This window comes from Anarhichas minor, unplaced genomic scaffold, assembly GCF_050575085.1.
Source record: "Anarhichas minor isolate MPS153535 unplaced genomic scaffold, ASM5057508v1 ptg000025l, whole genome shotgun sequence".
In the NCBI taxonomy this organism is placed as follows: domain Eukaryota; kingdom Metazoa; phylum Chordata; class Actinopteri; order Perciformes; family Anarhichadidae; genus Anarhichas; species Anarhichas minor.
In genome coordinates, this window is record NW_027466471.1 from 751,519 (window position 1) to 765,268 (window position 13,750).

General features: G+C 41.4%; 1 protein-coding gene across 1 annotated transcript; it reads right to left on the reverse strand.

Annotated features, from left to right (window-relative positions):
- Nucleotides 1–809: 809 nt before the first annotated feature.
- lhx2b (LIM homeobox 2b) lies at nucleotides 810–9,714 on the reverse strand. The gene is made up of 5 exons (XM_076099415.1): nucleotides 9,580–9,714; nucleotides 8,008–8,210; nucleotides 6,953–7,323; nucleotides 3,895–4,100; nucleotides 810–1,100 (listed from the first exon to the last, which is right to left on the reverse strand). The coding sequence occupies exons 1-5, from the start codon at nucleotides 9,697–9,699 to the stop codon at nucleotides 810–812; spliced, it is 1,191 nt and encodes a 396-aa protein (XP_075955530.1). The 5' UTR covers nucleotides 9,700–9,714.
- Between the last annotated feature and the right edge of the window lie 4,036 nt (nucleotides 9,715–13,750).

The window sequence follows — 13,750 nt, forward strand, 5'->3', positions numbered from 1 at the left end:
CAGTTCAAAACAACATGTTGTGCAATACAAACAGAAAAAGACGCTCCCGGTGTGTAAAGGCCTTCAATTTGCTTCCTGACAAGGTGGGGAAAAAGATTCTAGACGAAGAGAATAATTACTTTAATTATTATTATTAAACTATATTAAATATAATTAGTAACTCATCAGGAACATTTGAAATCAAAGCAGAATGTTTATCAATGTAAGTAAACTACACATGTGCGGACACACAAACAAAACATGGAGCTAAACATAACACGCACACACACACACACACACACACACACACACAATAAGTCATTCCCCCTACACTCTCTTCCGAATTGATCATTGGTGTCTGATCGATAGAATGGACTGTAAGGCACATGGCAGTCGTAGGATATTGTAACCTGTGTTTAATCTCAGATTTTCAAAAAAGATTTTTTACAATCCTTCTAACAGTGACTCTTGTACAACAACATAAATACTGTGCTGGAAAAATGAATGAATTAAAAATTAAGCAGTTTCTTTTTCCCCGCAGTCTCTTTCTGTAAACATTGAAAAATACAAATCAAGTCTCCTCAGTTCTCGACAAGACAACAACATCAAAATAACGACAACTGTTCCAACTGTAAGGCTCGGCCGCCTCACTATGCAAATAGTCTCTAATGGGCTCAGAGCAGAGTGAAATAATCTTTTTAATGTTTCCGTTACCTTCTCTTTTCTAATCGAAGTAGTCAACAATGCTCAGTTTTAGATCCAGTAGTGTGGAGCGGAAATGTGGGGGGGGAGGGGTAGCGGTGAGGCTGTGGTGAAGGCGGCTCCGTCCATCAGAAGAGGCTGGTCAGCGTGGTCTGTGTGGGGCTCCGGCACTCGTGGACGTCCATGCCGCCCGGCACCGAGGTGAGCACGGAGGTGACAGTGGGCATGGTGGGGTTGGTCAAGTCTGTCAGGGTGGTGGGGGTGCTGGAGGGGCTCATGGAAGCGTTGGAGATCTCCGAGACCGGGCCCGACGGCGTCCCGCCCTGCAGCGTGGAGCCGTCCGATGCCTTGTCCCCCCCGGTGCTCTCCTGCCGCAGCAGGTTCCTCCTGAACTTGGCCCGAGCATTTTGGAACCAGACCTGCAGGAATAAAACAACAGAATCCGTCCTGTCAATTATTACTGATACCGTGTTCATCTTATAGTAGCTTTTAGCATTTAGCATTTTAACAAAGCATTTAGCAGGGTTGTTCAAGTTCAGGTCACCCGCAGTACACAAAAGATAGATTTTGGATTTACCTATCGCCATGCAGTTTATGATTTATTTGGTTGTGAGATAAATATCTCCACCGTTTGTTGAGCTCAAAGCAGTTCAAATGTTCTGCAGTAGCATCTCTCCCACTGCTGCTCTAGATAACCCACAGGGAGGATTTCTTACACCCAGTACATTCCAACGATAACTGCATGGTCTGTGGATTATCAAGAATGAAGAGGACACATTTCTGAAAGGACATGTTGGTGTTAAGTTATACAAACGTCATTTTTCGGTGCTGTAAGTTCCACTCACCTCCACGTCTATTGTAGACGTAGACGTGGACAGATAAATACGAGGTCAATTCGAAAATGTTTTTGTCTCATTTTATTGAACTGACCTTTAAACATGTATTTTTTTAACAATACTTTGTTAACTGACCACACCTGTGATTATGCATATTTAAGTCCAGTCACTACAATCATTTAGACAAAGCTGCCAACCATTTCTGTCCAGCATGCTGTTACTATTACTTCCTTCCACGCATTGATTTCAGTCCATTCCCTTCCAGACCAAACACTATGGAAACACAACATTATGTCTGTGCTCAGTCCTCACTTACAACTGCATCAGCACATATCAGTCATACAAGTGACACTCATGAATGCAGACATGATGCTCACGCTTATGGATTAACCTACTGGACCTCAAGCATGTATCAAGTCATCTAAATGAAGTTTTGATACTGTGGTAAAATGAATGGACACCTAGGGCTGCCGGAGAGGAGGGAACAACACATCCTCACAGTCTCAGACTCTGTGGTTTGAGGTAAAGATCATTTGTTTAAATACGACATAGCTATCACAGTTTTTTTCTGTACAGTCTACATTGGTTCATTTGAACCTCTCATCGGGGAGGATTTACATTAGCTGTCACACTCTATGTGGCACAAGCAAAGGAGGAAGTTAGGTAATGTAGTATAAAGAGCGACAAATTCCAGTCAAGGCTGGGTGGTCCAAACAAACGAAAACAGTCATATGGGACATTTTTAGGCAGTGAGAAAACTATCTATGAACCCCACCAGACCCACATTATCTCCACCCCCACCACACCCCTACTCTTTCTATTTGCTATGTGGAGTTATGTACAGCGAGCCCTCACAGCGGCATCTTGAATCACCTTAAAGGGGTTTATTTCACGATAATGACAGGCTCGCTGTACATTATCCCTTACTTATTACATCGCTACTTACTAAAGTAATCGATCATTTGACCCAAATTATTGATTTAAAAATGATTTTGTTCCTTCCGTGAAAAGAAATAATCCTCTCGCAGTTTCTGGAGATCAGAACTGTGTCCATAGCAATTGCTATGCAGAAATGAACCGACCCTAGACTGCCATCACTGACCAATCAGAAGCAGCTATTCCACAAAGCCGTGTAATATCAATTAAGAGCACGCACCAGTGAGCATCTCCTCGTGTCTGGTCTAAAGTTTAAAGGTTTAAAGTCTGTTTGCAGATGCTCACACTGGAGTCAACCTTTAAAAGCACAACGCCAGGGCGCTCTGTGTGCAAACGTTATAAAAGCCTTTGCTGTTTATGGCTCGTCATGGAGACAAGACAGTAGTAGCCACAGACAAAAGTGTGTATTGGGATAAAAGCAGCTCTGATTTCCGTCATCGAGTCAGAGTCTCATATTAGCAATGAAATGAATGGTTTGCTGAGGACCCTGTGAACCCTGTCAAGCGGGCCCTGCACCCCAGTTTTAGAACAAGCAGCCTGCTCCTTATTGTCCCCTGATGTTTATTTTCATTTTTGAATTACATTTTTTTTACACTTAATCTTTGCTCTCTTTTTCGATAACAAACAGTGGTGCGTGAGATGTGGTGAGTCTGCACTGAGCTGAGTGTTGGAGCGCGTTAGCGCTGGAATCATGACGGAGCCATGGGAACCGGGCGCTTCAACCGGAATAACAGGCATGAAAACTCAAACGCATCAAAGCAAAACGACTGCTTTGTTTTCTGCGAGCGTTAATTAAAGCAGCGGGATGATTGTTATTTTTTTCCCTTCTCAGGAAAGAATTTGATTCAGAAACCTTTTTGTCTCATTTTTCTTCTCCTCGGTCCCCCAGATAATTTGCTGTCGTCTTTTGTGGAAATCAAACACTCTGGTGTGCTTCGTCTTTCTTGGCGTGTACTACAGAGCTTTTTGATTTTCATCCCTCAATCCTCATCATAACATCACATCGTCCACTCAAATAGATTGCAATTTGTTTTGTTTTTATGACTTTCTTTTCACTCCCAGGTCATTTTGTATTGTAATTTCAACACACGTTGACTTTTAGCAGGTTTGTTTCCTTTGAGGAAATTAAAATATCTTCTGCTTTTCAGTGCAGCTTTTCATTTTATTTCTTATTCTGTGATTTTGTTTTTATTTAATTAAGAAAAAAAGGTTAAAAAAGAAAGCAAAAAAATATGCTTTTGTTTTTGTTCAGCTTGTCTTCCAAGGATTTCACTGCAATGAAAAACAGCATTATCTTGAAATAAAGCATCTGATTTGGCTTCTGTCAGGAAAACCTCACTTCATATATTTTACACTTGGAAGCAAGTGGAATTCCTGCACCCTTGTTTGCATCTGTCTCCTCCCTGCGTGAAGGAACCTGCGGTCGAGCTGTTGTGGTTACCTGTAAGACCCGCTTGGTGAGGCCCGTCTTCTGGGCAAGCTGCTTGAGGTCCTTGGCGTCTGGGTTGTGGTTTATGGCGAAGTAGGACTTCATGGTCCTCAGTTGGTGGTGCTTGAAGGACGTCCGCATGCGCTTGGTCTTCTGACTGGAGCTGTACTGTGAGTCCCGGTCCATGGACTCCCCGTCGTTCTCGTTACAGCTCAGCGCTGCGAGCCAGCAGGGAACAGGAGAGAAGAGCTGGTTAGTCATTGTTTAGTCCTCTCTTTCCTTATTTCTTTATGTTTCAGACCCCATTTTAAGGACCAAAAAAATCTCATGACCCCAGTAATCAAAGAGTATTCAATCTTTAAGAGCACAGACGCAGCTCCAAATGCGTCACATAGAAATAATGCTCTGCATTTCAAACCTAGTGAGTATATTTATTAATACATCTGGAAAAAACAATTCATCTCCCATGAAAATTAATAAATGTCAATATATATCAAGCGACCTCACGTGCTTCTATGTGCATCAGCGAGATAGGTACAGTGCAGATGTCTGTGCAATATATTGTATGTGGAGGAAAGAAAAAAGAAAATGTTAAGGGTTCATTTTGTTCTTCATCTTTTTGTTATTATTGTGCATTTCGCTTTTTCCCATGTTAGAAATGTTGTTGTTTGAATCCAGATTCCCTTTCTTCATTAAATCTATAAAATCAATGTGATCCAAGGAGACAGTGTGACCTGACAGCTGTTTCCTCCAGCTGCAGATCCTCCTCTCTGCACCTTGTGTGTCTGTCTGTCCCTGTCCACATGTCTTTCTATGGAGGAGGTGCTAGCCTGGCTTCAGCAAACACACAAACACACACACACACACACACACACACACACACACACACACACACACACACACACACACATGTATGTGTCCCAGCCTGCAAATTTCTTGGCAATATTCAAAGTGTTGCTGCATGCATAACAGTTCGTGTTCAATATCAGAATGCAAATGATGAATATGAAGTGAGTGAAAACCATCAGAATAACACTTCACTTAATTAGCCCATACACACCAGGCAGAACAAATGCTGCTTTCTGGCCAAAGCATATGCTGCAGCATTTGAACAAAAAGCAGCCTGCTTCCTGCTCGTGGCTCGTCCTCACACACAACATCTTATTCTCAGTGTTCATACCATCTGAGAGCTGCAGGCTGCTTCAGGTTCCACATGTTCTCATGTGAGCACTCAGGTGAAGCTTGGATGTTGTTTCTGGCTGCAAACAGAAGAGGGCGCACTGCCTCTTCGCTCCCCTGATTCTGCTTCAATATCATTTACTTCAGTTACTTTACTAAATGCACACAATGACAAAAAGCTCTATTGGCTTCTTCAGAGTAAGAATCTCTTTACAATGAAATACTGTGTTCAGACAGACGGTACTTTCTTTAACTAAGTCCATCACTAATAGCTGAAATCATTTCAGAGCAACCGAAATTGTATCATGAATTCCAAAAAAAAAAAAAGTGTCAGCATTAAAATATAGAGAGTGATGCTGCCTCTTTGAAAGAACAATCACTTGATTCAGAAAACAAAAGGAAAGCAGCTCTGTTGCATTGTGGGAATATCATTATTTCAGCTGTTGCAGCTTATTGACTGAAAAAATAAAGTTTTGAGAAAGGAGAATAGTTTGTGATCAAATGTCTTCTAATGTGAATAATTAGAAAGATTAATTAACAAAAGTAAAAAAAACAAGGTGAGATTCCAGTCAGCTAGCTCTGCCATAAGTATTTCATGCTCCAGTGAACACATCATCATGTCACATTGATCAATCTGGTAACACGCCCAGTCTGACCCAGCAATGCAAAAAGGCTCCATAGTGTGTGTGTGTGTGTGTGTGTGTGTGTGTGTGTGTGTGTGTGTGTGTGTGTGTCTATAGCCAGAACATCAAAAAACTTTGAATACCAGATTGAGGAAACTGGAATGTGACTACAAACCACCAACAATGAAGTGATTATTTTTACGTTCAGCATTTAGAGAAGCCTTGACTCCGTGTAGATTGTTAAGACTGCTGCAGCTCGTTGACCTAATGAAATCCTATGAAGCTGTATGAAAAGTTCAATTTAAAAGAAATGCTATGTGGCCTGTATTTGTGTTCTTGCTTTTTTTTTCTCATTTTCACAGTTTTACACTTTTATTTCCTCTCAGTCGGCCACTTGGTTTGGTGCTGCCTGGCCTCACTTGGCCTGCATGCTGTTCTCTTTGTGTATTAGTGGCTGTTGCAGGCTTATTCATGCACACTGTTTGGCCTCAACGTGACCATGCTGCTGCTGTTTCTGACAGAAATGGTTAGCTCAATATAGCTATACAGACTATCATGATGGAAGATCCTATGCTGACACAAATAACGCCAAGCACACACAAGTCCTGAATCAAAATCATTGAAAACAACTAACTTCCAACAAGAAGGTTAAAGTAACTTTAAAGGAAAATGTAAGTAATGCAGTAGGGCTGCTATTTAGCACAATACAACACACACCCACACCCACACCCACACACACACACACACACACACACACACACACACACACACCATAGCGAGGTTAAAAACTAGGTCTGTCGTTATTGTGGTAAAGTTATGATAAAGTCATTCTAAACTGCCTATAAATAATATTTATAAAACCACAGAGAGTAAAAGCCATATGATGAAGCTATCATAAAGTTATGAGAGGAGACACACACACACACACACACACACACTATGAGCCGTTATAGGACTGTTCAAAAGGTTTGATTAAGGAAAGCTGTCGCTCTTAATCACTTGGTATCACGCTGAGGCTGTTCAATACAACGATGGAGCAACATTTACTTTACAATATGGCTGCGGTGTTTTTTTTGTTTCTTTTTTTCTATTCTACGTTTTCGACCCTGGATCATTGTTTTTGAGATTTTGAGTTTTTGAGATTTTAAAATCAGCACCACCACACGATCAAACACGAAATATACATGAATGACATGCTGAACTGTCCGCATTTCTTAGAGCTCAACACGCGTGTCAATAGGTTAACTACCGTCGTTATAAATCCTTACCTGCGTTATAAGCAGCCAGCTCGGCGCCCGGCCCAGGGCTCTTCCTCTTCCTGGGCCGGCCTTTCTGCACTGTCCCCACGCCGTTGAAGTAGGATAGTCCAAGCGTGTTGGCCGGGCCCAGGCCTTTGTGCGGGACAACGTCCGCGTGGTTAAAATGTGTCTGATATTCTCCCTGGATGAGAGTCTCAAAGTGCAGCCGACAGTACACCAGACTGTCCTTCATGCCAAAGTGGTCCCCGGTGGTGAGCATCTTGCTGCAGGAGGTGCACGTGAAGCAGTTGAGGTGGTAGACCAGGTCTCGGGCCCGCATCACCATCTCCGAGGCTGAGATCCCCAGGTGGCACCGAGCGCATCTCTGCACCGAAAATCTTCTGCGGACAACACAGAAACCTCATCAGCGGGTGGACGCGGAGCCCTGCAGGCTGCTGCTGGTTTGTTAAGTGTGGCAGGACTGCATGATACGGAGATGTTACGCACTCACAAACAGCGCTCTAAGAAACTTTTCTTACTAATGATGTGAATTCACATCAAACCTTAAAGTTGAACAGATAGTTTGCATCAATTTGGCGATATTGCAATTTAATTATATTTGAATTTTACCCATATATTGTTAGTTTAAACAATCCTATTTCTTTTTTTTTCTTTCCGTTTGTTAACACGTGAGAGAAACACGTGGATTGTATCTGGATAAAATAGATAGTGTATTATGGTACTAAATATCAGCTATCAGCTGTGAAACAAAATTGTACAAACTCATATTATCAGGAAAGAAGCGGTGAGAAAGACATGATGTATAAATCGTGTTTTATATCTTAAATTAAACTGATTTTTAGAACCAAATCCAGAAAAAATATTTTATTGACGTAATTTTGCATTTACATTATTTCATTGTTTCTTTATTTAATTCCATCCCCGGTCATTTGTGGTGTAACTTTAAAAAGAGTATCTTCACCAGCCACGACAACAATCATTTCCGACACACATTTCGCTCTTTGAATCCCAAACACCGTGTGGTGGACGGAGCGTGGAGCTCCGGGCCCTGCTCGGCCTCCTACCTGTAGTAGTCCTCCTTGCAGTAGATGCTGCCGTCCTTGCTGAAGCAGGTGAGCTCAGATTCCAGGTTGAGTTTGCACTCGCAGCACTTGAGGCAGCGCATGTGCCACTGTTTGTCCACTGCCAGCAGGTAGTAGCGGTCCGCGATCTTCCTGCCGCAGCCCGCGCACAGAGCCACGCGCTCGCCGGTCATACACGGCATGGACTGAAACGGAGAGAGGCACGAGGACACAGCGTCAGGGACATGATGTCGGAAGAAACACAAGTGCAACGATTCTGTATGACATGATAGCCTAACATGAAGACATGCTAACATGGCTTCATCCATAACAACATTAATAATAATAATAATATAGTATAAAGTCCTAGTAGAGGATCGGTGTATTCGCTATAGAATATTACAGAGTATTGTCAATTATAGCCTCACTAAAGAGGGCCACAGCCACCACATGGGAGGATTTTAGAAATATTGTAAAGAAATACTGTTGAAGTTTAAAACTGTATTTTTGTCTCAACAACCTTAATAATACTAGATATTAACATTATAATGATATTAAAATGCAATCAGTAAGAAAAGGACAACGCAAACTCCCCTCCAAGACCACAGCGTGAGGAATTAAAAATCTATTGTCATATTGCTGATAGTATAGCAGCAGATTAAAAGAAACCAAGTAGACATACTGAAGTCATTTAACATCTTAAGAACCATGTACCCGCTGTGTATGTTCTTATGAAATGTGTGCTGTTGTATCAGTGGTATCAGTGCTGTTAATTTCTCCTCAAAATAACAACTATGTAAATTAAAGGTGCAATAACAAACACAGGTTTATGATAGGGGACTGCCAGTTCATGTTATTTTCGAGAGGCCTGCAAAATAGACACACAGGTGCACGTACACGCGCACGCCCTCCACGAATAATTTGCAACAGAATATGGAAGCTGAATTGAAAATAACTATTTCTCCATCCCATCTTCTCTCGTTTCCTATAATTAATATTGAACTTTCCAATAGTTAGAATTATGCATTTTAATTGAATTGTTACAAGTGTAAAAAAAATAAATAGAATAATAATCGAATTTTTCTTTTTATTATAAAATAAACTTCCAAATAAGGTCTGTTAGAAAGGAAATATATATATGTATATATCTTTGCTTTGTGAGCTATAGAATATGCGCATGTTTATTGTGTGTTTTGAACGCATCATGAAGGCACAATTAAATAAACGAATTGCTAAGTTAAAAAAAATATTTTTTTCTTCATGAATAATTGTGTATCTTTCTCAGCTCTGGTTCCAGTTGGAGCTTCTCTGGGACTAAAGTAAGTTTAGATTAAACAGTGGCAGTGAAGGAATCACAATGGTCAGGCCTTGTGGAGGAAGTTTGAGAGCAGAGAGCAACTACACAATAAACTCGGGCATTTGTTGGCCCGTTTTTCAGCGTGAATTAAAAGTAAAAAGCGTTCAGAAGTGAATCACAGTGCTTGGAGCTGTAAGAGTGCAGCCACTGTCACATGTTTCCAGGCTGCCATGCTGCCTGCGCTAACGAGCCGAGAGGGCCAAAGGAACGTCTCCTACCGTCTCTGATTCCCCCATATCGATGGCCGAGCTGATGGCTGCTGACTCGCTCTTTCCTCTCCGGTCCATTTCTTCCACCACACCGTGCACGTCGCCTCCAGGGAGGCCATGGAAAAGCATCGTTGCCGCAGAGGGGAGGATATTATAACTGTTCTCTTCGGATCTGCAAGCCAAGATGTCCATCAGAGGCAAAAATCGGCGCAATAACGCCACTCAAAATTCTTGCTTTTTCTAAAGGTTTTCCTTTCTTGCCGTGACAAGTGAGAAATCCAGATAAGGGAGGAAAAAATATGAGGGAAAAATTGGACACGTGTTCTCCACACTACGTCTCATCTGCCAATGGAAACCGTCATCCGAATCTCTGCAGCTCTCATTATTAATAAGCTATGATTAATTCATAAATAAGCGCACAGACTTCTTTTCTCTGACTGGAATCGATTTTCTCTCAGGTGTGATGTTATTTATTTCTCGCTATCATTTGCTCTTTCTATATTTCCCTTTCTATTTACTATGAATAAACATACCAACTATGGAAGCGCCGCTGCATGGGTATCGCCGATGCCTCCTCCTCGCCGGGAGTAATATTTCAGGATTTCGTCAGATGCAAGGCATTGGCAAATATCTTCCTTATTCTGCAGAACAATAAGTAACTCTGTACAACTGGCAGCCGGCAGCAGGCTTCTAACGCATCACACAGTCAGAAAGAAGAAAAAAGATATGTCCCAAAAAGCTGACAGTCGTCCTCCCCTCCTCCAGGCTCAACAGTCCAAGTTGATGCTACAGCAGCTGATTTATGTCGCTCAAACTACTTCTGCTATTCAGAGAAAAATAGAAAACAGCCGCGCAGCCTTAGCTTTATAAAATCCCGCCGGGCGTCTGGAGAAGCGCTTTTCCTGTACAGTAGTCTGTTTGGTGAATGTTTTGTCTTTTGCCAAGTAGGCTGTATACATGTGCGTAACAGCAGAAGAGGAGGAGTTGGCTTCACGTTGACTGATGATAGGCGAGTGTTTGCTGGCCCCCCAAAACCTCCTTCTCAAGTCCCGGTTGGACTCTCCGCTCCTTATCAACGGGGCCCTGTTGCGTCACGACGCACCATTTATGTTCATTGGCTATTCCGCCGCCACCGAACTATCTGGCTATAGTTTACCGACCGGTCTGAAAAGCGGCAGTGCCTCTGCGACCGTTACCGACCACCGGCCAACCGTATCTGTCTGTCCGGAGCTGCAGTCAGAAAGGTCAGTTTTAAAGAAAGAGAAGAAGAGTCAGGGCAGCACAGCGTGTCAGTTGTCGGAGCTGTTGGAGCTGTCGGTCTGTCTGAGCGCACTGAGGACGTCCGCCGGGACCTTTACTCATGTGACGCAGAGACAGGGTTCCACACAGCCCCGCACGGTTGCTGCTCACAGCCTCTTCATGGCACCAAGGGGCTCTGCACAGATCCAGGGCTGAGCTCAACGCCACGAAGTCTCTCAAATCAGCCATCGAATGAAGACTCACAGTGTTCAACTTTTTAATCCCATTTTTTATTCCGTTTTATTCGTTGAAAAACAACAAACACCACAAAAGACAGTTAAACGGTTTAGTTAATTTAGCTTCTCGTAAACTGTATCAAAACTTTGACTTTCTCCTGTCATTTCACACTTAGCCTATGTTGAATATCTGAAAGATATATCGGGCTCATTCGAAGTCAAAACTCATGAAAAGCTTTATTTTGCAAAAAAAAAAAAAAAAAAAGTGTTGCAGGATCGAAAGGCAAGGCCCTTCACATGTCTTCAGTCGTATACAGAGAAATTTAGATCGAACCAAAGAAAGACGTGAATTAGAGAATTGTATCGTTTGGAGCTTCATTGTTCAATTTAGTGTCAATTCGTTTGAATCCTTTTGGCTCCAGCGGGTGTCTTCTCTACATCTGAGCATCATTCATCCTGTTTTATTTATCCCACAGAGAGAGCTCCATCTCCTGAACTCCACTCTGTCATCTGATGTCATCTGAAAGCGGCTTCGGTCTTGTATTTCCACCACAGAGCAGTTTGGTTCAGCAGCGTGAGGCTGCTGAACTGATCCCGGATCCGCTCATTCTAATTAGCTCTCTGCTCTTAATTGGGAGGGGAAAGTGGACTTCGTCATCAGAGAGAGAGTCGTGTTTGAGGACCGGAGGAGAGGTTTGATCTCGCACAAAAGACGGCAGTTACAGCGGTGTGGGAGAAAATGACACGTTATCACATTCTGGCTTTTGTTGTACGAAAACTGAAGTCAATTCAAATAGTTATTTAAATGATTTAAAACGAAATCCGTCCAGACATTTAACCTCCTGACAATTTATACAGCTGCGGATTCATGCGCTTAAACAATATTGGAATGTTTTTTTTCTTCCCTTGATATTTATAATTCTTTTTCTTTTCCTCGTTTCTTTCAAACATACCTGTCCTGCCCCCCTCCCGCGCATAACAGCTCGCGTTTAGGCTATTGTGAAGTTTTATAGCACAAATATGATGTTAAGCTCCTAAATCTTTATGCAAATCAGCTCCTCTGTAATACCCTTAATTGAATACATGCATATTTATCATCTGCGTTTTCTATCTGCTATAAGGCGGGTTTATACATTAAACATAGCGACAGCGGGCATGTCTGCGGGCGTGTATGAAATATGATATTAGCTGGTAGTGTAAGATTAAGGGAAAAAAATATCAGTTTGTATGTATTTGTTTCAGAAGAGACTGGCTTGATCCTCTGATTTGATTTAAGATTTGATTTAAGTTTAAGTATGAAGAAGAAGAAGAAGAAGAAGAAGACGTTTACGCAGAGATGATTTATGCAAATATATGCAGAGGTCTGGTCTATATGTTTGAATATTCTCACAGTATTCACAGCAGAGGAGGAGAAAACTCAGAGTATCATAATTAACAACAGTATCAAGTGTGTAAAGGTTAAAATAGTCCAATATTTATGTTGCATTTAAATGAAAAGGTAAAACTGAATTAATTCTCTCTCTCTCTCTCTCTCTCTCTCTCTCTGGGGCAGTAGATCGTCAGGGCTGGAAGATAAAAAGACAGAATCACCATCTCCAACAGTCATCATTTATGCTTTATACATATAAAACTTCCATCACTTTGTTTCCACTCACAATGACATTTAGTGCATTTTAAAAGGGCAACCTCATTGATATTTTGAACACAAAACAGTTGAGTAACTCTAAATAAAAAGGTTGACAGTGCATCCTGTGCTTCACAGATTTCACATTGAAACAAAAGATTCAGAATCCATTATTTTAGATTATTTATAAACAAATACTAATGAAATTGTAGCAAGGACTAGGCCTATAGGAGCTCATCCTATAGGCCTAGGATTATTCTGATTATTCTGAGCTATATTTTGTCACCACTAAAGTTGGTGGTTTGGTTGAAACAATTAAAGAAAAGAAGTGGTCTGAATTAGGTTTCAGTATTTCATTTTGTAATGGTTGCAGAAGGGTTGATATGAATACATATATCCACTGTCAGAGTGGTGTCACACTGTTGATACCATGGTAACTATCACGTTGTTAGGCCACCAGATGATAATCGACGAGCACAACTGTTTTATGGCAATATTGGATTTTTATTTGTCCTTTGCATAAATACTAATGTGTCAGGCATTTTATAAATTGCTGCCACAAACATTTCTGTTTGATAAGACACCAAAAATACAATCACCTAATTGTCTTCATTATTTTGTGTATTTGCATTTTATTTGATTAACTAGTGCATTTAAAAATAGAAACAGAATTAAGACTCCATGTCGGGAGGTCTTAATGCTTAATACAAAGAACATGACCCCAGTGTGCTCAATGGGAGCTCCAACAGCTGACTGCCAACTCAGCTCTACGTTAAGTTTTAAGTCCAAATAAAAGAGCCAATCATTTTTGATTCTTGAAAAAAACACAAGTTTGCCCACTTCAATGTGAAAAATATCAAAAAGATGTTTCCAAAAAAACTTTCCTCCCATCAAGCTTTAAAGACTCCTAACAGTTTCAGGACTAATGAGACAGAAAGGAAACACACTCCTGACAAAGCATGTGCTATTTAACACAAGTATCAAAAGATGACTTGATATCTGGCTCAAGTTATTGGAGAGTTGTTGTAAAACAGCAACAACAAGTTTAGAATGCACTTATCCTAATAACGAACCAACAGTG